Genomic DNA, 25416 nt, shown 5'->3' with positions numbered 1-25416 from the left:
ATCAACACAGTCTGCCCACATAATTTGGATGTCAGTAGAAACAGAGTAAATTTGTCATTTCGTAAAATTCATTTAATTATATTTTCAAATTAAAAAAAAATAAATTATGTTCGATTTTTGCATTTAATCTGCCATTACATTTCTCTAATTTAGATTTATTTATTTCTGCTGATATTCTGCCGACAAAATTTAATAATAAATTATATGCAAAATTTTTTCACCATTTGATTATTTGGGTTAGTTATTTAATCTGATTAATTTGAATGTGTACACGAGTAGCGAATCAACTAAGTTTTATAAGTTGTCAGCTTTAAAAATTTCAACTGAAATAATTTTTTTAATAAAGATTTTTCTACAAAACAGTATTCATTAATTATTAAAATATTAATTATTAATTGAATCATTAATCATTAATTATTAATTATTAAAACATTATTAAAGTAAAAAAGGCATTATTGCCTATATATAAAATAAGAAACGGTACGTTGTGCAATGTAATCGTCAAGTATACAAATATAAATTATTTAAAACGTAAAACAGAGAAACATTATTTTCAATTATGTAAGTATATATAAGATAATTATGTAATTTTTCTTTAGATATAAAAATTACATAAGATATTATTTAAATAACGCTTGCACTATACTATGAAGTACATGTACGTACATTATAATTACATATTATGTAAAAATATCATTTATCTGTTATTTCAAATAATTTTTGTTTACATTACATCATTCGATATTCACAAACATATCTTCAAAAGTATAATTTTCGTAAGTTTGATTTTCAAAGCTGTCGTCTCACTGCTCGCGTACACAATCACTTAAATCTCATATGCATATGTGTTTTATGTATTGTACAGTTACAATGTACAACATACATATATTGAGTAACTGGAACATTTTGCATTTTTAAAACTAGTGCAATCAAATAACGTTGTTCATATATATACAAAAGTATTAATACATATTTACAATTTAAAAGCTAAATTTTTGGTCGCACTGTAAACATAAAACATTGCAAAAGAGGAATTAAAATAAAATGTAGAAATCTATGAATCGGAAAAAAATGTATATACAGTTTTGTATCGTAAAATATTTAACAAATGTTAATAAATCTTTATAAAGTATAAGTTTCTGTTATTTGGAAGTGATCGACGTAGCGTCTTGAAACTCATTTTGTGTACACAATTTTATCTTATAAAGTTTAATTATAACTGCTACCTAGTATATGATCCATGTATGTATATAATATATATATATATATAATATAATATACACGTATATGTATAATATTCTGTATGTATATACACGTGTTTCCTTTAAGAAAACAATTCAGCCTAACTTATCTTGATACATTAACTTATTGTTAGCCTAACGTTTCCCTTATACGTTACGAATTTGATAACTAAACTAACTATCTAGATGCTAGTGTAAATTGTCACATGCAAAATAGCAATATTAATTACATTTCGTAGTCATGTGATCAGACTGAATTATTAAAATCCTTCAAGATATTCTTTAAATAGGCTTAGCAATGTAATTAGAATCTATCATCACCTATGCCTCTTTTCCAGGTTTTTTTAACAATACAAATGTCGGCCAATTTGTAACTTTTAAAGAGTTTAAAAATTAACAACTATAAGATCATACTTTAATACCAGAAGGACTGTGGCACCGGCCTGGGTGGCTGTTGAAAGCTCTGCGCAGCATAAGGGCTAGCAAAAGCTTGATGGGGATGAGCGCTGTAGGCATGAGGCTGTTGCAGACTCGTCGGCGGACTCGATAGATTGACTCTACTGCCGCTGGCTGCAGTGATTGCGAGATTCCATGATGGCGATGTAGTTCCTTGACTAGTCTGTTGCTGCGTTTGCTGTTGCTGTGATTGCTGCTGCTGCTGCTGCTGAGGAGGTGAAACCGAGCTGATCGGGAGTTCCGACGAGGCCAGTTGATCGGGAGCGGATGTCGAATTGCCCGAATTCGGACCCATCATAGTGACGAGGGAGTTCGGAGGCGGCGGTAACTGATGATTGCTCGTTTGCTGATAGCTGGACGATGTGGAGGCCGCCTGGTGAGTCATATGAGCCGTCGTTGCCGAGGCCGGCGATAGCACCGATAGATTGGGATAAGTCACCGTGGCCGGAAAACTGTAAGTCGAAGTCGATCCGACAGACGAGGGTAGTCGTGTCGCGGAGTCCGCCAATTGGTGACTCACTGATGCATGATGCGATGAATACAGTTCGGAAACTGAAAAAGGTAGGACTGATCATCTCTTGTATTACGTTTCATCGCAAAGTTAAAGTTAAATAGAAATGATATGCCCAGCAAACGAAAATAAATTCAAATGAATTGAAAATTTTAATTCATTATAATTTATTTGATTGTGAATTGACGCTTTAGAATCTAAAGATGCATTTATGTCACTATATTATATTATTTCTGGATTCAAATAAATTGAAATGAGCTATTCATCATGTTGAGCTCGGATGTATTCATGTTTGTATTATTATTTTTTAATTCAAATAAATTGAAATACGAAATGAACTATACACCATGTTGAATTCGGATGTATTCATGTCCGTATTAGTTTTTTATTCAAATGAATTCGAAAAATCAGAAGCGCCAATTCGGAAATGTCAAAATAAATTCATTTCTATCCATTTCAATTAATTTTCGTTTGTTGGGTGTGTTTTTATTTTAGCTGACATAACATACCTTGACCGGAAGAGAACGCCGCGTCCGGCAGATTCTGAGGATGCGGATGCGGATGAGGATGCGGATGGCCTGGCGGTACGGGCGCTCCCGCGTGAGGATGAGGCGGTGCCGGTGGATGAATAACGTAACCGGTCGGATAGGCGACGGAACCGACGTATCCAGCGGACGTCGACGAAGAGATATGTTTCCTCAGTCTGGCTCTTCTATTGCTGAACCACACTTGGATCCTGGCTTCCGACAGTCTCGTCCTCTGGGCAAGCTCCTCCCTGACGTAGATGTCAGGATACTGTGTCTTCTCGAACGCCCGTTCCAACTCGTCCAGCTGATGAGCCGTGAAGGTCGTCCTGCTCCTGCGCTGCTTCCTTTTCAGCGTGATCCCCGGTTCGCTCTCGCAATCGGATCCGGAACTCGTTTTTCCTACAAAAAGAACGTATTAAAAATCAGAGTAGAATGAGGTATGATTTATGCATTCATTTATGTAAGAGTCCCGTAATATGCAATTTAATATCAATTCTTGAAGAGAAAATTATATCGAACGCAGCTTTGCTATAATCTTAATCTGTATTGTGTTACAAATTGTAATCACATTCGCAAGCTGTCCTAACGACTAGAAAACGTCTTTTAGTTGGTTAGTTTTCTTAAAATCTGCGAGAAGATTAGATCATAAAATATGAAACGCTGTCATCTACGAGTTTTTGAGCGACAAAAGAAACTAAAAATAACGTAAAAAGATTATACATGATGGGACGAGGTAAAATGCCTTTGATAAAAATGCCAAATCGCCAGCGAAAACGAAAAGGTAGATAGATCGAGGGAGACTGCGGATGTAAACATGTTGATCGTATATCGAGTGTGAAATAAGCAGTTGGCACGAATTCTGCGCGATGCTCTTTGACATTAGCGGGATGGTTCTCCAAAAGTACTGTGAACGAGCAATGCGAGCTCGCATTAAGAAGATGCAGCTAAACTCCGCCGTTAGAATACAAATATTTTTCTTGTTGCAGAAATCCGCAAGAACCATAACTCCATTAACATGAATTAAATTTTTCAAAATTAAATCGCCGATGATAATCTTTGTTAAAAATCTATCTCGAAGAGGAGGTCGTATTTTTTTTTGTATGTCACGTTATATCTTATTAATTTAAAAAGACTCTTTCCTAATAACTTTGCAACGCTTATATCGCTCGATTACGCTTGTCTACTACGTGCGCCCGATTACGCTCCAGTTCTGAAAATAGGCGTTCTTTCGCGCGTTCCTAGCCGCGAGGAAAGCACGTGATGCACAGACGTTGAAGACACTTTGGAGACTTTTTGCTTCCGCGTGCGCCCCGCGATGCAATCCGTCGCGATGTGCATTTCGGGATTGTCGTCAGTTTCTCGGGGGCTCAAGTTTACACGGCGCGCGACTAATCGGGCGACGACGCCTGACGCCGGGACGGGCCACGTTAATGCAAATTCGACACGGGCTCTATTCCCGGCCCGTCGTCGTGCCTTTTTTTCATCCACCTCCGCCTTCGGGTCATTCCGTTCTTTCTCTTTCTTTCTCTCTCTCTCTCGCTTTCTCTCCGTCGTGTTTCTTGAATTCACCGACACCTATCCGCACGCGGATGGAAATAGTGCGAGCGACGTGGTCCAACAAACCTGAGGTCGTGATCGTGCCCACGTCCACGTGCGATGAACGATCAGAAATAACCACGCCAGGACTTTCGCCTCGTAGGCAATCACTTCCTTCCGACGAAACGCAAAGACAAAATGTTTGAATATTGATCGAATGTCGAGGGATAAAAATAAAGCGATCGAGAGAGAGAATTTATATTGATGCCTTGGATCTTTCATTCAGGTATAGATGCTCAGATATTTCGACTGTTGCTCGCACATACTGGCGATTTATATTTATTTACATATTCGTACACGGAAATAACTACTATAGTTATTGCACTAATATTTTTTGTGTTTGGAAAAAAAATGTACGTGAATTTAAATTATATTAATATTACACTGAATGCATCTATTAAGATATGCTCATCAATTCTTACAACGGTTCTCACAATCGTAGTTCTTAGAATAAATAACATTAGAATATTCCTTACGTATTGATTCGATTGTTTCAACCGAAAGATTATGTTAATATAGTTTGCTGAATAAATAGTGTGATTGAAAGATTTATAGGATATAGCTGAATGGTATAGCACTGAGAATTCAGTTCCATTGCAACAGTAGAAGACAGTAAAGTGTACCTAATGTGTACGTTATCCTTTTTAGCCAATAAGCCAATAAGCTTTATCTTCAAAGTATAAGATTTGAAGACTCTATTTCTATTTTTAAAGATAATATTCAAAAGAAAACATTTTTAGATTACAGTTTATATCCCAGTCAGCGAAATGTTCGCAATATATGCGACCCAGCGAGAAATGAGTCATCGAATCGATCTCGAATTGACATCGATACGATGATTTCGACGTTAATTCTACATATATTCTATGTCTTAACAATTCTCATAACATGTATCTAACTAATGTATATAAATATGGTTGCAAGAACCGTACCTAGAAATAATCATTACGGTTATAACATCCATATAATAGCTACAATCGCTAAAGTTGGGTCAATCATGTAAGTGATCATAGATCACTTCCAGAATACTATGGTTTCTATAACTTTTTTTATATATAGATACGCGAAACGTATTATTATTCTATTGTGACAATCCTATAACTTTTCTCCGTATAAGCTTTTCGTTTTCCCCGATCTTAATAATTATTTATACAGATATAATGTGTGATAATATCAGGTTAAGGCATTATATATTTTACTAGCTACTTTCAAATGATTAGAAGTATCTGAAAATTTGTATCGAGGCTTGTATCTCCGGCATTACGCTTGATTGAAGATCGGAGCATTTGCATTTGAATCCAACTCCAAATTTTATCAATCAGTACTTAGATTCAGATATTTTTACAAAAATTATTCACACGTTGGCGTCCCTTTGTCACAATAAAATTTATTAATTGTCTCTTTGAAAATTTCTATAACACGCTCGTTTTGTTTAGAGAAAGAGAGAGAGAAAGAAAGGGGGAGGGGTGGGAAGGGGAGCTTCTCGCTATGTTCCGCCAAATCATTCTGTCTATTTTCATTAATTCACTATTTGTGAATCAAAAGAATTCGCATCATTCTATGCTTGATATGAATTAGGATTATAACCGACATATGATTCTCTTCATGGCTCTCTCAATGCTCTATTTTTACATATTTTACATATTTCAGATACACATTTTTGTGTGAAAGTAAGATTTTTGAAATTGAAGAATCAGCACATTGTAATTATATGTAAAGTTTGCGACGTGTCTTATCATGTTCTTGAGAAATGTTTAATTTAAACGACGTCGTTTTGCAATGAAAAAAATCGCTGTGAGTGATAATGGATTTACGTGACGACTCCGTTCTAGTGCCAGTCATTCGCGGCAGAACTAGTAATCATTCACCCCGAGGCTAATATCAGGTTCCGAAAACTTGAAGAATCACTAACCGGTCGAGGGATATAATTTCTGATGCTCTGATCTCTTTCTTTTTTAATTTGCTTGCGGATGGAACTGTACATCGTCCACGAATAAGTAAAAACAAGATCTCACGAGGATCTCGCGTGATATCTTTATTGAACTCCGAAGTGAAAATGTAAGCGTAATTCGTATTTTATTGCCGCACTTTCGGCGTGAGAAGCCGTAAAGGGAGAAACAAAATTAAGCGTGTAAAGTTACAAATACAAAAAAAATCGTACATATTGCGATTTTTTTTATCTGATCTCATAGGCATGCGACTCGATTAAAGAGCCAGCGATATATCCCTCATTCAATTATTGATATTCTGAGTGTTTAACCACAAATCAACTTTAGTAAACAGAACACTTGCTTACTGTGTTATTAATGTGGTTAATGTGTACGACATGCGAGATACGCCTTCGTCATTCATCTTCGTTCTTCAACCCCCAACGTTCGTTAGAATGTCGCATACCTTCCTCCGTCTCTCTTTCTCTCTCGCCCAGTTGACACCCCTCGACTTACACGCGCACTTATAGCGTGCGACGCGTTTCATACGCGAGAAAAACAATCCGACACGTTTCGCCGAACAAAGGCGTCACTTCATCTCGACAGCTACGGCAGCCCACGACTCGTACGCCCGCGGCTTCGTGGGCGTTTAATAGACGGTGTCCCTTTTCATTCCTCACCCCACCCCACCCCACTTACGAGGTCGTGTTATTTCTGCCCCAGTTTCTCTATTTTTTTCGACGGGCGCCCGACCGTCAGAGCGATCGACTTACAGACGCAAGAATCCTCCTCGCCCCTCCTCTCAACCGTGGTCCCTTTCATCTTCGCCGGCTTAGCAGCTCCTCAGACGGTCCCAAGATGAATTCGTGTCTGTACACAATTCATTTGTCTTGTCAGCAGAGTAGGAAGACGTCCCTCCTCCCCCTACCGCGGTATACCCAATTTGTATCCGTGTTTGGTGGGAATTTCTCTCTGGGATATATAACATAGAGAAATTCTAGATCTCGTCCTTCGACTTCCCGCAAGTGTGGCATTCATTTATCAACATCTGTCAAACTGACATTTCAGATATGTATCCAAACTTGCTGAATCTTCTTAATTTTCATTATCGGCCATGCACATTTTGATTGCTGTAAAAAAACTATACAGCTAAAGTCTCTTCAAAAATAATCTTTTTGGCCTTTATGTATTTTTTATTTTATACTTTTTTTACTAAAGAAAGTGAAGAGAAAGAGAGAGAGAGAGAGAGAGAGAGAGAGAGAGAGAGAGAAAAATCCTGATTCATATCCAGTAAAGCCGGTAAACGTACGTCCTTCGTCGGTCGTTGGTTTTCTCGAGGACGATCGACATTCGCACGCGTGTAAGACCCACGTTTTACGCGCAGCCTCCGCCGATACGCGGGCCTGCCTCGCGCGTACACACGTGGGCATGTACCGATCAGCGGCGAGAAAATTACAGAGCCCGCCGCGCCGGACGGTTGCGGCCGGTCCGGCTACTGGAGGGAGGCGCGGATCCGGCCGACGGCGGCGCACCGGAGGCGAACCGGCAATTTCCGAGACCGAGAAACGCGAGGTACGACCGATTAATACGCGAGCATTTAATTTACTCATTCACCGTTGCCCGAGCGTGCTTGTGAGTAGTGGGTCCCACACGCGGTGGTCCATCGTGTGGGCCAGGTGATGAGGCGTATGCGGCGCGGATGCGTGATCCTTTCACCGGCGCGAAATCCTCCGTGTTCGCGATATCCTAGCTCGAACCTTTTATCCCTAAATGGGTCAATAGTGGGCGTTCGGTGTACGCTTGCATACATTAGGGGACAATAGATATCATACGAGAGGATAATCGTTTTAAGATTAAAAGGTACGATCCGTGCGTGCTGATGTGAATAAACGAGCGATGGACCACAATTAGTATCAAGCGCTCTATCTCTTAGTTACTTAATATAAAATATCTTTACAAATTTTTTTTTATAACATTCACGATAAACTGAGTGGGATTGAATTCTGGACGGAAAAGTAAAGCTGAACGATGAAGCAAAACTACATGCATTCTTTCCTTCGAGAAGCAACAAATTTTTAAGCATTAGTCAGTCTTTGCAGGTAGTAAGTCAAATTCAAAAGATGTTGTTTTTGACGCCTAATAGTCCAATCGTCGTTTTTTCAGGTTCTCTCGATGTAAAGCTGTGTAAAGCACATGTTATTTTTATGAAATAATGTTTTGTGAAATCCGCAAGAAACGTGAAAAGCGACTGGATTCAATTTTAAGAGTTCGTCGCATAAGGAACGACCGCAGTCTCGGTCTCTCATGCGAGCTCAGTGTCGTTATAATCCAATTCCGTGCAAGGATATTCGACTTCGGGCCGATTCGCCGGCCGATCATCAATCTCCTTTAAGACACGGGAAGAAACTCAGGCAGCCGGGAGGGCCCGGATGGACACCCGCTCAAGAAATCCGCCGCCGCCATTAGCGCAGCTGATCGAAGAAATTTCAGAGAATTCGCGAAGCAGGTATTTTTATCGAAGCGACAGCGATGCGAGAGATAAGCTGTTTCGTTTGTGCCTTAAAATACAAGTTAATTCCGTAAAAGGATGTTAAATTTTCGTATCATAAAGAAATGTGTTTAAATTAATGCATTAAGATTTGGAGCACAGACCAAATTGATCTTCATCAAGTCCCTTTAACGCTCAGTTTCTAAAATAATTTTTTTGCGATAATCGAAATCTATTTATCAATTAATGAAACTTTCATGAAAATTTCATTTTCTCACGGAATATATAATGAATAAAATTTTATATTCCGTGTAATATTGCGTACTCTCTAAATTTTCTGGAGCGAAAATACTGCCACTCGGCCATTCGAGTGAGATTCACTCTAAAAGAGTGAAAATTCACTCCAAAAAAGTGAAAGTCACTCCAAAAAATTTAAAGAGCAATATTATATAAATAACTAATGTTCGGAGAAATACTTTGTGCCTTTTTTTTCTTTTTCTTCTCGAATATAAATTTTCCTGTATTTCCCGAGACGCGCAAGGTCTGTCCTCCGAGTGTCTACCTAACACTATGGATTTCTTTACTTGCTACACTAATGATTATTATGTGTGTAGCAATTGTTACTTGGGGACTTCTCACCGTCACCTAGTTTAACGTCGTCTTCGGAATCGCGACGGAGTAGTCGAGAAATTGCGGACACGCTCGGCGCGCTGGTCCGTTCGCAGATGCCCTCTTTGATCAGTCGATCCCTGATTTCCCACGAGAACATACCCGGGTTGTCGCGCTTGTACTCCTCGATTCTCGTCTCCACCTCCGGCGTGGCCACGCGCGGTTTGCTGCCACCGATGACTCCGGGCCTGATGCTACCAGTTTCCTGATAGCGATTTAGAATCTTCGACACGCATCCATGGGACACCCTCAATTGTCTATTCTCAGTGGGACGCGACAATAGACGAATCAGTTCAGATATCGTTTATATAAAACAAAAAAAAATCTATATTTCTACTTTCAAGAAGTTATCGTGAAATTATGTATATCGGGGAGGGTTCCTCGATTTGATACCGTACCTCGATATAACACACGGCCTGACCCCGGCAGCGGCCATCTCGACAATCTTCAATCTGACGTGATTAGGCAGCGGTCGTCCGTTGATGAAGATACCACCGAGCTGATTTACGCGGCCCTGGCCCGGTATTGATCCTATGTCTGCAACAACCGATACACTTCCTCCTTTCATCGCTTCCATTACTGAAATCCCACAAGTAGACATTACAAGTGACATTAAATGTTAATAACGGTTAATTCCTTTTCTGTTTTGATCACTTTCGCGGAGACACGCAAAAATTGAGAGATCCTTCAGCCCGAGCCTTTATTATTTACCGGAAGTCAAGAGAAGACGAAAGAGAGAGACAGTTGGCGAGGTGGTGGCGGGACGGTTATTGAACGGCGTATAAAGAGAGCAGTCTGAATTTATCGCTGCGCCACATGCTTGATTTAACTTCTTTCTCTCTTCTTCTCGAAGGAAAAAGAGAGAGAGAGAGAGCAAGATGAAGAAGGAAAGAGAGAGAGAAAGAGTAAGAGAAAAGGAAAGAGTTATAAGTGCGGGCGGCTGGAACGTATAAAGCGACCAATGCCGTAACTATCGATAAGTCCAATAAATCGCGGTGCGGTTTTATGACTCACAACAATGATAGCGTATAATTTGCTTGGCTTATTTAATTTCGCGATACACGACGACGATCTCGGCCCTGATCTATATAGAAAGAGGAACGCGCGCGCGCGGTCCAGGAAAGAATCTGTTGCTGCTGCCGATTTTTACCGGCAGCTTTTTAATGCAAATTTTAAAAAGTGAAGCAAGTAGCGCGACGCGATATGCGTTGTTACTTAAGCTAAATGTATAGAGTACTGAATTCTTCGTGGTCCATCTCCATTATTTTTGGCCTCCGATGTTTTGAAACGATGAAGTTACGATTGAGAGTAGAGGCGATATTAACGAGACGAATGAGCCTGTACAATTAGACGGGCAAAAAGGAGACGCGCAATCGCACGTTCGACATTACGGAAAAAAACGCGCTCGCTCATACAAGACGCGGTGTAATCGACGAAAAAAGGGGAATCTCAATGACAGCGCAACGAAAAATCAAATCGTCCAGGCGAGACGGCGATCGGCGCGTTTCGTTCGTCAACGGCGACACTTATTATATAGTTACAACACATTATGTGTATTGTTAACGTGATCGACATATTGGCTGTCGATCTTGTTCATGCTAATCGGATTTAAATCGATGTTCTAAGAGAGCGCACGTATGAAACAGAACGTCCTTGATTCGCGCGATCGCGTGTGAAAATTGCGCCAAATGGCTCATGTCGATAATATACGAGACTTAGCACAAATAATTTATTACGAATTGATTATATAATTATTTCTAATTTAGTATTCCCACGAAAATGTAATTCAATATCTCGCTCAGAAAAAAATATTTTTCATAGAGAGAACAATTAATAATGAGTCGTGAAGACTGAAAGAGACATATCCTTCTTCTCTCAGGTTTTCCGTAAAATTGACAAAAATATAAATGCATATAAATGTAAATGTACATTTTAATAACCATCGAAACGCCTGCACGTATTACTTGGTATCAATGCGCATTGACGCAGATTAAATTAATTCTGCGGTTTTCAACGCCCGCCGTATTGGCAAATTATTAATCCTTTAGAGAGCTCGCGCGACTCGAGAAGGAAGCGGATGATTGATCCCGCGGCTTTCACTTTTCCAATCCGGGTGCAAAACGTCGCCCGGTAAGTAAATCCTTTGTGTAAGAAAAACGCATTACCTCTCCCGATAAAAATAGCGGCCCGATCGCGATAAGTAATGTAACATTGTTGCACTTTCACAATTCGCGGCACGGCAAAGATATGGAAATGATGAACCGCCGTCGTTATCGCCGGCGTCGTCGTCATCGGGAGAGACGGGAAACGCGACCGGGTACGGTCACACGCTTTCGTTTGTAATTAAACGCATTTCCGCGTAAAGCGCACTTTGTCGCGCGAGACAAAGGGTAGGCGCAGGCTCCGCGCTAACGCGACCGCGGTAAAAAAAGCATCCGTCAGAAAAAGGCAACCGCTATCCGATTGCGCAGAACGCTTGCGTAACCGTAGCCATGCATCGCCGCGGGTGCAATCGATGCTCGAAAAACCGCGCGCGAGTGATCGCCGATAGAGCGCGAAAATGCTCGCCGCGCTGCCGCCGCGGAAAATGCCCGGTTTGATTTAATTGAACATCGTTTAATTAACAAATCCACGGAGAGACCACTAACTCGGAGCTTTTCGGCGCCTCTCGAGCGCGATTCCGATTTTTAACTTGAGACGCGCTTTCAAAGAACGAGGAAAAGCCCCACCACTCAACGCGCGCTCAGAAAACCGCGGCGCGTCTCATAAATCATTATAATGACGGAATCACGTAGGCAAAAGGAAAAAAAAAATCTTGCGCACTGCGATGAAGTAATTAATGATCATCATTGAAAACTCCTATGCGTGGATTTTACGGAAGCGCGCATTCGCGTTGAGTTGAGTGCTAATCGTCCGCCATCATTTACCGCCGTGATTTCCGCGAGCACACACGCTCTCGCGTCTCTCGCGTTTCCAGCTGGTAAATCATCAAGCGACTAATTACACGTACTAATTACGCTACGGGACACCGCACGTCTGGACACTTGACGAAGCGCGTTATTTAATTTTACAGATCTTGCTATTAAGCGTATCGTTCGCACAGAACAGAGTTTTTCCGTCTTCGTGACGGAACGACACATCTGCAGGACATTTTTTTGTCCTGAACCTTACACTTCTTTCCGTCTGCTGTTCTATAGGTAGCGCAAGATGCATGAATGTACTCGAAAGCTGAAGAATAATACGCTCAAATTTATGGTACAATAAGTGACAAGCTGAACAAAGCCAAATACACAAAGCAAAATTTATAAACTTCCTAACGGGATAGTTTTTTTACGTTTTCGAAGCAACAAACGATTGAATTACATAAATTTTGTAAAAAAATACTGAACGTAAACCATTGCCAGTCAGCAATTTCTTAAGAATACATAAATTCTAAGTCTCTTTTTGAATTTCCATGATAAAATTCCGGGAAGAACCAAGTGTGCATGATCGAGCGCTAAACGATTGACTGACGAGGACGAATAACACGATAAATAGACCCACAGATAAACATACACACATAAGCAAATAAATGTGTATAGTGTATACTGTACGGACTGCAAATATGTATAATGTGCTAAGAAAATAAAGCGAGAGAGAAAGATATAGAGAGGACTATGACAGAAATTATCTGAAGCGATTAAAATACACGGGAAATATATTTTCAACAACGCCAGTTTTGCATATATTTATGTCTTACGATAAATTATACAAGAATTCTTCTTAAAATTGTAAAATGTATTAACGGTCCCAGACATTTTTTGTCAATAAAGTCCCTTAATCTTCAGAGTGCACAAAAAGAGAAAAACGGTCTGTACATTTAAAACGTCAATGGGCCAAGGATGAAAGTCAAGAAGAATGAATGAATACGCGCCGTAGGAAACGCTCCATAATTTATCTTAGATGACTCGAAACTCTAATCGTTCTTTCGTTTTAGATAATTGTCAATGTCAAGCAGATCTCTTAAAGAAAAACAGAATTTCGTACATTTTGAAACTAAATTTTCACTAATTCATCTTTCAAGGTTACCAGATGAGCTTTAGTTCAATTAACTGATTTCAATTTTATTTTCATAATACAAATTTTATCAAGGACAAATAACGTACTTTTCTTATTTGTTGATAATAACATAATATCAAGGATCTTATCTTAATAATTCTTGTCTTTCATTGTTTCTCTTTAATATTGGAGTAAAAATGTAAAGTTTTATGTCTTGGATTACTCCACTTATATATGTAATATTTTTTAATCTTTCATAAATGAAAAAATTATGAGACTTGAGATTGTGAAAAAACAATTCTGCCGAAAAAAACATTATGGAAATAAGTGAGCTATTGTTTCAATATTTATTTTCATATACTAATTAACTATATGAAATTGATCATATGTTATTTCAAGTATGTCGATCGAACAATATTTGTGAAGCTCTGAAAGATAATGCGAATGTTATTCAGATCGTAAGACTATTGTAAAGCTAAATTATTTCCTAATTGCTTCAAGCTCTATGCATTCCCCACATCAAAGTTGACTTAAATATAATCAACTGCGATGGTAGACACACCTTGAAAGGGATATCCAGTAAAACATGGTCGCATCATCGAGAAGTTAGTCGTAACCGTCATTTCAGCCGAACCAAACCACTGCAAAATAGTTTCGACGAGTTCGCTTCGACACCGAATGTTGTACAAACCTCACTAAACCGCACCTCACTAAGCCCTTCGTAAAAAAAAGAAAACGATATCAAGCTGTCCTTTCTCCCGAAATAAATCTCACAAATGTTTCGTTTTCTCCCCCGCCTAATGTAGTTGCAATTCACTCGACGATCGTGAAACGGAGAACACGTAGACAAACACTAAACATACATTCTTGGAGGATAAAATTCTGGTTGTGGAAATCCATTGGGATTGCGGTTTGCGACCGTCGGGCCCAATCGTGATCATATCTTGTCTCCTCTCGATTTGAGTTCCGTCGAATGGCCGCGATCGCATTTGCGTCTGTTCGCACTTGGAAATGGATGTCGACTGATCGACGCGCTGATCCTGACTAAGTCTCATCGGGGATGGGGTACCAGGGTAACTAACGGCCAGGCACTCCCACCCAGCTACGGCACAGGTAGTTCTTTCCTCCTCCTCTCTTCCCCTGTGCTGCGGGGATATATCGCCTACTTGGACAGCTTGGACCTCGATGGAACGGCAAGACAGACCCACGGTCCTTGGCCACTGGTGCCCATCGTCGCCAACGACCAATCCTGGCACCGCCGAGGCCTTTCACCACGCCTCCGATTCACGCCCAAATGGTAACCAGACGATGGGCATCTTGGGCGACTTTATTGCCGCGCTTTTACGAGCATGCTCCGTACTTATACACCGTGTGCTCGTTGTTTCTCGATGAGCGCCACAAGCTGGATAGATCGATTCCTCTTGTCTCTCTCACATTTCGTTGCGAATTGATAATTTTTATTTGTTATCTAGTCAATCGCAATTCCAAGATCAAATATATTGAACAATTTTGCAAGATTTTCCAAAATTTTCTGTCAAAAGAGACCGATGAAAAGAAAATTCTCTCGCCACCGGCGAGAGAATTTCAAAAGGGGTGCCTGAAATTTGCTTCAAAGTTCTAAATAAAAGAAGATGGCAATAGAGTTTTGTACTGAAGGTGCCTTTTCATGCTGACGCTCGACGCTCATTTTTGGCGTCAAAATTATGTAATCATAGTTGGCTTGCACGAAAAGCGGCAATATCAAGTTTAACGTCAATCATATAATTCGTATATCTAAAATGTTCCGAACAAAATAACAACAGCCTTTGACTAAGCTGAGAAAATCCAACTTCTTTTTTTGACGCTAGCGTCAAAGTCGAAGTCACACGTGATTACCAAAAATTCAACATGTTGATTTCTTTACGTCTTACTGAGTTTTGATTAAGTTTTTCTGTGTGCCGTGGCTTTAACGCTAAAACGAGTGTCTCATGAATTTGCACCTTTCTATTTGCAATTATAATAACGTATTTAAAATCCAACAGCTAAATACTGAATTTTTGAAAATCAAAGATAGATGTAGCGACGAAAAAGTTTTTTTCTCTCGTAGAAACAATTTTACGTGACTTAACATTATAAATATTCTAAAAATTAATATAGCTGTAGAATTATTCATTTCTTTTTAACAAGTAAATGGAACGTGAAAAAGAATTATTGGGGCGGAAGATTAGATGTCGGATTGTGCGAAGAAAATTTCCGACGACTTAATTACAAGCGCGTAATGTCGTGAAGAGTGTTTTCAGCAAAATAGCGGCAGCAGTGGTCGCATCATTGCTTATGGAGCACGCAATTAAGGTAATGGGAGAAAACCCGGCGTGATCTTTTCACGCCGCCAGATTTCTGTGCGGCGTCATCGCTCGAGCACAGCCGGCTGTGCGCTTCTTGCCGCGCGTCTTCAAACCAAGCGATTTAGCGCAAATCGTCGGCGCGAGCGCGCGTAGTTCACCTAATCTCCACTGTCAGCTGTTCACGCATGATTGCAAATTACTCCAGGATTCTCGCCTTTTTTTCGGTCTCTCCCTCTCTCTCTTTCAGGAAGGGGTCGAGAGGGGAGGAGGCCCCGTTCTGAGCTATCGGGGAAATGACAATGCACGACTGAAACAGGATGCGACACAATAGCCGCGGCGGTGACGTAAGGCGGTGATCGATCGTTTTGGTTTCCCTTAGTAATTAACCACCTTAAATAATGTGAGGGTAGGTACAACTCCCCGGAAACTATTTCGATGATATATTCGACAATTTATTAACACAGCTTTGAAATACCCTTTGTACCCTTCCGCGTGCAGGACAAATCGATATCAGAATATTATTAATTCAATATATCTGACAAGAAGCACGTGGATTTTCCAACAATCGAACAATTGCTCGCTTTGAATACGAAGTGATTATCTTCTCGCCCACGTAAGCTGATAAAAATTCGGCGAGAAACGATCTTATCAAGAAAGTACTCCGTTAATAGCGGCAAGATAATCCAAAGCTACCAATTGATGAAAGTATCAAGATCGAGGAAATTGGATATTAATCGTGGAAATTTAAGAGGCTCCGTAACAATCGGCAGATATTAGGAAAAACATTAGTTTGTTTCCTCTATTGGACGCGACGCGGGATATCGTCTCGACCCCCCGAATGCAATGAGCAGGTTGTGTCACGTCGCTCGCAGTGACTTGGACCCCCGCGGATCGGGATACCCGAACATTCGAATACGAGGTCCTCAAGGTAACGCCTCCAACCAGCCTTCCGTTTGGCAGAAAGTTATGTTAGATAGCGCATAAATAGGGCAATAATAAACATTGATGAAAGCAATAGTACCGTACCCTCGGCCAAAACGAACGTCTTATTTTTTTCTCCCCTTATACTATTATCTCCCGTTCAATTGAGATTTCATGGAACGAATCGAGGGTTTCGAGTATGAATTTTTGGAAACCATAGATTACTATCCGCTATATTACTATTTTTTATTTGCCTTTTATATGTACTGCAGATAAACCTGGAAAGGCGTAACCAAACGTGTCATTACCGAAGGTGCCCCAATTCTTCACATTTTCAGCTTCCGATCGGTTCTTTTTTTTTACTGAAATGTCTTTCTCTCTCTCTCTCTCTCTCTCTCTCTCTCATATCCACACACACACACACACACCCACACACATACACATATATATACATACAAGAAATCAGTGTCTGTTTATTTATGAAAGACATTAAAAATCTAGATCTTCTCAAAACTTCCCCTTATACTCGATACCGGCCGCGTCCCGTGCTAAGATATTACAAAGTTCGTGCCGAGGAAAAGACGTTAATTAATCCCGGATACAATCACCAAAAAACCTTTGTTCGTCGTCGGTTTGATAATTTCCCGTGACAAAAAGGCGGCGTATCGGACGGTCTCAAGTGTGCCAGGACGGTAATGACGATCCGGCGTGTAAAAAGGCGATCGGCTGTGGTACGCGGGCGTGAAAGAGGAACGATATACATCGCTCTCTGATGAGCCAGCGAAAGAGGGCGGAGGCGAGAACCTGCAAACAGATGCAAATTGCGCCTCGGGACTCGATCCGCCTACCTGACAACGCGGACAGTAGTGACGTAGACCGTTACGCCGTAAATAATCTACCCCGTCCGAGCATTCAACCCCTTCTTCGTCTTCGTCTTCGTCGTCTTCTTCTTGTTGCGTCGCTTCCGTCGACGCTTTTCTATCGTACTCTACTGCGATGTCACTTGGTCGGGCAGGTCGGGCTCAATGCTTTTCAACAAGAAAGTATCCATAACTGAGATGAGAATGCGGATTTTGTGAATCACTAATCGGCTTTAGAAAATACGATTTATAGGTCTATACTTAATATTTGAACCGAGATACTTATTCGGGCAGATTTATAACAATTTATTGTTGATTTGCAAGTCATACAATTAGTACAACTTATACCATGAACTGTCCAGGTAGGTTAAATACTAAAAAGAGAATATCTTTCAGAATTCCTTCAAAAGCTACTTACTTTTGAAAATTTTTTGTCATTTTAGCATAGTATAATGACCGTAATTGTTTCAGACAAATAAAATGAACGATAAATGTTAGTAACAAAATATAAAATAATATACAAAACAAGATGATACAGTTATACTCGCGTTAATAATTAAATAACACGTCCGAAAGCCAAATACAAAATTACCGATGTTTGCCAGCGCGATTTTCAGGAAGGCCGCGCGCGAATCATCACGCGTGTGTCGGATCATTAGTAGCCAATTAATTAGTCTGTCAGGCGGCGTGTCTCCCGGCTGCAGTAATCGGTCTTCGTGTAAGCGTCGATTAACAGCGGGATGTAGTCTCAACGGCTGAGAGTAGTTGATAAATAACAAGCCGCGTCTCTCGCGCGGAGCAAGATTAATCATTTCGCTCGCGGGCAGTCGCCGTTGGAAGATTGCAAATTTTTCGCACGTTGTAAATTGGCGCGGAGTTACTAGATAACTCGTTTCAGGTCGCATCTCTTTACATTCTGTTAATTTCATATAACGATCACGTTATATCTAGCACTGAAAAACGTAACTCAGCATTTTGTATGTGTAAGAATGCAAAATGTTAATTGAAACGATTTTTCTTCTCGCAATTGAAAGAAACCGAAATGATAAAATCTTCATTCTACATCTTTACAAAAATTTAATACTGGAAATTACTTATTTTGAGTATTAAAAGCACTGTTCAATGCTTTTAATGCTCAAAATAAATAATTAGTCACTAACTAATATTAAATTTCAATGATAATGCCGAGGTATATCTTAATATTATATTAATATATTATATTAATAATAATATTCGTGTAAAGGACTGGTGCGCGGGACTTTTCGAGCGTGATAGAGTCGCTTCGCCGGGAAGACTTTAGATCCGTATCGGCTATAACCTTTCTAACTATTCACAGCCTTTGATGGGGAGGAAGTGGCAAAAAGCATTCGTAACGGAGCATTTTTTTAGACGTTGAAGGTGCCGATTTTTTGCTGTTAAATAACCTATTCACACATTTTTAGATTTTCCTGTTGGTAACGCTTGAAGGAATCTCAATGTATTACTCTTATACGACGATGTTGACAGATTCACAGCGGCGGAACTGAGGGAGTTTTTGAATTTCGAAGTCAATGTTGTCAGTAGTTAAATTTTTCGCAGTCTCAAAAGGACGGATAAAAAGAAGGAGCACCTCTGCTCCAGTTGGAATTTCTGAAGAAATTATATTAAAATATAATAAGAAAGATTTTAAACTATATATTTAACTATAACATATAAAATGTATTAGAGAAAGTGCAGTAGAAGCATATCTCTTTTAAATTAAATTAAATAACATCCATCAAAAATTTTAATACCTTCGGAGCTTTTTCACAATGTAAAATTTGAAGTATAATGTATTTAAACATTGTATCCGAGTTCAATTATATTTTCTCGTCTTATTGTTTAAGTCATTCTCTATAAAGTATACCAATATTGATGGATAACAAAGGAATCAAAATATATTGAGCTAAACATATTTTCAATTTTGAGAAAAAATATGGCAGAGAAAGTGGCACACTTTGAATTTTATTTTCGTTCGTTATATTCACCAAGATGCGTAGAAAATAACTCCATCAAGGAAGTAACGGCTAAACAGCAGGAGGTCCAACGGATGTCTGTCATTAACGGAAGTTGAAACGTAATACAAAGGTAAAAGCGATCCATTATGCTATACAATATAAAGGTAATTCATTATTTGTAACTTACAGTAAAGTTTAAACAAATTGAGAAATAAGTTGCGTGTATTTACGTCACGGTTATCACCGGTTGGTTTATTTCCAACACTTTTAACTTCCGGTCTCTCTCATCCGAGGAACATTTTATCAATAGCATCTATAAGTTAGTTTTAAAGTGATTAATAAATCAAATAAAACATCATATTTTAATATATCTACTTTAGAAATGTCTGCAAACCGTAGATATTTTTGGTTTCCTGTAAAAAATAGGGATAAATGTGTTACGTTTTTCCGTGGCTTTATAATTCAATTCATTTAAGCAATAGTTTGTAATTTAAGATCTTACGTTAACTTTGCTTCTTCTATTCAAAAACAAATACAAATCATTCTAGGTCGTTTTGACATGCTTTTCACTAGGATTGCCAGTGTCCCTACAATGCGTTGTGAGTGAAAAGAAAAATGGGAAGGTCTTTATTATGAGAACAAAAGCCTTGGCTCTAAAAGCTTCAAAACGTACATTCCAAAGTCAGCTTGTAAATTTCAAGCTGGTTCAGTCTACTATTGTTTCGCATATAAGCTTTGAAATGACTAGTAGAAGCTGCAAAATAAAATTGATACTAACCATAAGCTGATTTTTTAAGTTTAGACTTTCCTTCGGAAACAAGGATATTCGGTTATTCCCCGTGTTAAAGTTTACACAATTTTATGAATTTTACAATTTTACGTCAAACTGTTACGTACCTGACTTTACAAAATCAATTTATTGTATTGATATCAGTGTCGATATGTTTCTTTTAAATTAGATGATACAACAAAGCGAGACGAAAAACAGAAAGATAGAATGGAAAAATTTATATATAGAAGAATAGAAATAGATTGACAGATGATAGCATTATAAAATTTCAATGATATATAAGTGAAAGAAAATGCATCGCAAAAATGGTCGATCGTACGGTATAAATTGATTGGAGATCGTTGGCGGTATCGCCAAGTTACACTGATGATCATCGTAGTTTAAATAAGAAACTAATTGCGGTCGGCCTGATTTTGCAATGCAGAAGCTACTTTCGATGTGCAGCGAACTGTTCGCTCGACGCGGCGGTGGCGATTCGCATCATCGAATCGCAGCAAATTTTCTCACAGGAATTAATCGTCTAGTCGCATCAATCGCTGGACGTGATTGCTCTTTCAGGTCTGCGAAGATCCAGAATGTCGAATTCACAGCAGATTCCGCAATAAATTCTTCTGGTTTTTTAAGTTATCCGTTATCTCCACAAAGGATGATAAACTTGGAGTGAAATGATGGAGGTGAAAAAACTTGGAGAATACTTTTAACTCGGCAAGGTAAATTTCTTTTTTTTTTTTTAATTTGTATTTTACTTATAAGGTTTTATTATTTATATCGAGTTGAACTTGAGAAATTGGACAATTAGAATAAAATGTCATTAAAATAGGAAGTGTATGCAAATTAATATGTATTTTTCAGAGTTATATAATGTATTCAAACTGAACAACGGTCATAATAACGCCAAATAACGTTAAAATGATTTGCGACTGAAAAGTTTTTTAATTATTTTGGAATTATTTTAACGCCATTTTAACTTGTTGCTTTGCTTGGATACATAACATAAAATGCACAGAGATACTTATGATTGTCACAATTAAAGAATTTCTACACATTATATATACATTATTACACATGTTATTTAAAGAAATGAAACGATACATATGTTTTAAGGAAAATCTCGATGTGTATCCCCGATTTGTCGATATCGTATATATTCTGCAATTCCTGCCTCTCTATTTTTTTCCTTGCTTTTAAAAATCCTATCTTGCTTCTTTTCATCATAATATATTTAGACATCTCTTTAGAAAGATAGAAAAAAAAGGGAAATACGACCAAAAGTTCCCCATGATGTCACCATGTGACAGGCATTGCTACAATTTCTAAGTTTCCTTTTCAGCGCAGTCTGCGGGGTGGCGTTTTTCGCACGATAGCCAATGACCGTCGTCCCGAATCATAAACTCGTTAAATCATAAACACGGGGTCGTAAATATTCGTCATCATCGTCCATATAATCTTCATTGTCAAGTACTGTTCGGCAAACTTACCGCTTTTGGTTAAAAAAAAAAACATAAAAGGATAGCCCCCGTTCAAAGATGACAATTTTACCCGGTGAAATAAAGCGCAAGCGCGCAAAAAATGTTGCTAGCATACCTGAAGAATTACCTTTTTATTCTTTTTATTTGTCCGTTCCTCAGAATTTATAACGCTGATTTTTTTTGTCGATTGCATTTCAAAAATATCATAATTATTTTCAAAGCCTTTTTTCCTTTCATCAATTTTTCGTTCCTCAAAAATTTCGAGAATCTGAAAAATTCCCCGTTTCTTCGCCGTTGAAAAATACATTTTTGTTCGCGAGGGGGAGGGGGAGGTTCGCTCGACATTGTCGCAGAAGAAACAATGTTAGCGTGGGACCGTTGGGTGGCGAAAAGCGTTCCGCGGCAAGAACAACAACACGGCGATACCGGCCGGGACCAAAAAGGCGCGCGCTTATGCTTCGTTAGATTCCTGGCAAGAAACGCTTCAATCTCTCGCCGCGACAGGCAATATACATTTTTGCGGCCGCACAATACGGTCCGATCGGGGGATCGCGGTATACAGGCGATCGGCTTGCGAACCAGGATCATCGAGATTTGTGGGAATGCCGAAGCCATCGCGGCGTGGATTATCGGAATTTCACGGGTTTCCGATATTGCCCCCCTTCGCGTTTTCTTCATCCGTTCTACCACCCACTTCTTCTTCTCGCGCCTCCTCGCCGAGGGGCCAGCTGGATTAATTTGTCACTCGCGATAACGCCAAATCCATTAATTCGGCGCTGCGCCGTTCTTCAGCAGCTGCCCAAAAATTAATATCTATACAAAGTAGCGAAACGATAAAATGAGCGTCTATATGTATAAAAGCATGAGAAGCGATATATATATATATATATATATATATATATATACATATAGAAGCGTAGCGTTTTTTATTTTAATCTCGATTCCCACGTTCCCAACAATACCGAAGCGGTTTCACTTTTCATCGCGGCGGAGCGATATCTTGTCGTATTACCGTGCGATCTTCCGTTCTATCGGTTCAGCGAATAGAACTGGGAAAAATATTAACAGGGAGAAAACGGCCGGCGCGGAGACAGGGGTAAAAATCCTGGGAAGGATGCCGGCGGCAGAAGAAATGCCGACGGTAAGATGCGATCTCTCGGCCGATGGAAGCCGCGCGTCCAGTGGTGATTTCCGAGAAGTTGCAGTCGGCAGAAAATCCGTTTACGAGCCTTCTTCGGCCGATCGGGGCTTTTTGTCTTCGTTAATATCGCCTCGTCTCGATCGTTAAGTAGATCGCATCGGGTACAGCGCGCGAGATGAGCAACTATAGACGAGGGGCGTTGCCGATATATACCAATCTGTCAAGATTGTCCGATCCTGGAACGCTCTTTTCCGAGCGCTTCGCGAGGATAGAGGGTTCGTCAAAGAAACGTATCTACCTTTAATGATACGAGCGCAATCTTGCCGCTGAATAACGAAGACTATTTACGAGAGTGTTTAAAAATAGATCTAAAAGAGTGTCCCGCACGTAGACGGTCGCAATGATTAATCATGTATAAAGTTTTAGAGCATAGTATATTAATGCTGGAATATCATTTTGGATATCTTAATGTTGATTAATGATAATATGACAAAATGATACATGGAAAGTTTTGTTGAAGTATCTAAACATTTCTGCTAGATACGTAATATTTTTGTTGTATCATATCAAAATAATTACTCTCAAACTGGTTGCTAGAATGTTAAAACTTTTTGCAACTTTGCCATCAAGTTTCAAACGTTCTACATAATTATTGGTCCAATAAAATTATTTTCAGATTTTTACATAGTTTAATGTTTAGGTATTTTTACTTTAGCAAAATTGTCTTTTCCGCATCTTAGATTTCCGAGATAAAACGAATTGCTGAAACGTCATACTCATATAGTTCATGCTTTCGGCAATGTAGTTCGAGCAATCATTAATATCAATTAACATCTTTTAGACTCCCAATGAAGAAAATGGTAATTACCGGTGAGAGAAACCAATCGACGATTAACCGGATATAATTTGCAACGCGTTTGGCTTACGTTAGCATTACGTTCCGGTTCGTCACTCGCATGTAATAAGTCATGCGTTATATCGTTGACTTTATACGCGCCTTTCCATCGATTAGACGTCATTACAGCGAATAACAACGTAATTAAGCGTTTTTGCGTCACATTGTTGCATTTTCGTACGTCTACGTCTCACAATACGCGGTCTTCGCGGTATTATAAGCTACATACGTAAAGTCACACGTGATTTAACGCGATAATAATTATTATAAATATGCATTTTACTTCCTTGTATGCGTTCACGCGTCACGAAAGACGTCTTGAAGCTTCTTGAACAGGTTTTCGACTGATGCCGTCATTCGACAAATTATAATTAGTTAATCGTACACCTTTATAGAAATCTAATTTAATGCTAGTCAATTTCATACTGGAAATTACTCATTTTGAGTATTTTTATAACAAGTGCGCGAGTATAATTTTCACAACAGTTTTTAATACTCTGAATAACGAATTAATTTTACTACCTTCCCGTATTAAATTTCTGTAAAGACATATATCTTGCTTCCTCTTGATTTGACAAAATTTCTATAATTTTCTCTCTCATGGAGATTGCAAGGATTAAAATTGTTTTATTGAGAGAGAAAGAGAGAGAGAAATGTCAAACGATCGAGTTCGACAAGCGCGACGTTCAGTGACGCAAGGACATCACGTCGCCGTTCGAACCGTTTGAATCCTCGATCGCCGTTTCTCACTGCCTCGCGGTCGCTACTCGCTACTTCTATTTTAATCTTGACCCCATTTAGTCACGCGTCTCTTTTTCCACCGCGATAGCCTCGCGTTTATATCCTCGCGTTTATAGCCTCGCGAACGCTTTTTCGTCCGGCGCGCTGTCAACGACACCGACGCGACGCGCTGCTCCTTCCCAGTCCAAAGTCAGATTTTTTGATAAGGCAACGCTTTAAATCGGCAAATAAATAAAAGTAGAAATAGACCAATAAAATATACACCGATACTGGAATTATCGTGGGTAAAGCTGAAAGTCTGCACTGCAGCCCAAAGTTCTCGCTGCACCGCAACTATTCCTTGCTCCTGCTCGCAGGTTTAGGTATTCATCTAGAAAAATCAATCTTGTTCAACGACTAATTACTAATTGCAAACAAGTTTATCTCTTGCCGAGGATTCGCTGAATCGGCGAGGAAAGTCCTGGTCGCGCGCGCGAAAGCTTCCTCGCGAGATCCTTGAGCCTCGCGGCGGTAGGTCCCCGGAGCGGGCCCTCTTTCCTCCTGTGCCTTCGCGCACGAGCGAGACCGCTGCCGTCGCGCTCGGTGTTACTCGGCTCGAACATCAGCAGCCTTGTACACATAATAACCAAGTGGTAATATCGTTTCTGCGGCGAGCAGTGCCTCTTACTCGGCAGCCAGCGATCGATTCGAGCGCGCGGCGAAAGCGTTCAACGATTTTGCACGAGCTGCGATTTTTATCGCGAGCAGCAATAATGCAGGGGACGATCGACGTAAGATTTAAATCGAAATTTTTTACGTAAATTCAACACAGTTGATTATCAGCAAAGGTAATAATCAACACGCGT

General features: G+C 39.6%; 1 protein-coding gene across 7 annotated transcripts; it reads right to left on the bottom strand.

The window, feature by feature from the left end:
- Nucleotides 1–771: 771 nt before the first annotated feature.
- Nucleotides 772–14494, bottom strand: LOC105454893 (protein gooseberry-like). 7 transcript variants are annotated; one of them, XM_011697839.1, is made up of 6 exons: nucleotides 14318–14494; nucleotides 14017–14171; nucleotides 9815–9995; nucleotides 9387–9673; nucleotides 2718–3134; nucleotides 772–2249 (listed from the first exon to the last, which is right to left on the bottom strand). In XM_011697839.1, the coding sequence occupies exons 2-6, from the start codon at nucleotides 14075–14077 to the stop codon at nucleotides 1657–1659; spliced, it is 1539 nt and encodes a 512-aa protein (XP_011696141.1). In that variant the 5' UTR covers nucleotides 14078–14171; nucleotides 14318–14494; the 3' UTR covers nucleotides 772–1656. The 7 variants fall into 7 exon arrangements, with proteins under 7 accessions (XP_011696141.1, XP_011696140.1, XP_011696142.1 ...); XM_011697838.1 differs by having other exon boundaries at nucleotides 14017–14494; XM_011697840.1 differs by having other exon boundaries at nucleotides 9393–9673; nucleotides 14017–14494.
- Between the last annotated feature and the right edge of the window lie 10922 nt (nucleotides 14495–25416).

Source organism: Wasmannia auropunctata, unplaced genomic scaffold (assembly GCF_000956235.1).
Source record: "Wasmannia auropunctata unplaced genomic scaffold, wasmannia.A_1.0 LD335973.1, whole genome shotgun sequence".
Taxonomy (NCBI): Eukaryota; Metazoa; Arthropoda; class Insecta; order Hymenoptera; family Formicidae; genus Wasmannia; species Wasmannia auropunctata.
Note: the sequence above shows the minus strand (reverse complement) of the source record. Positions and strands in the feature narration are given on the sequence as shown.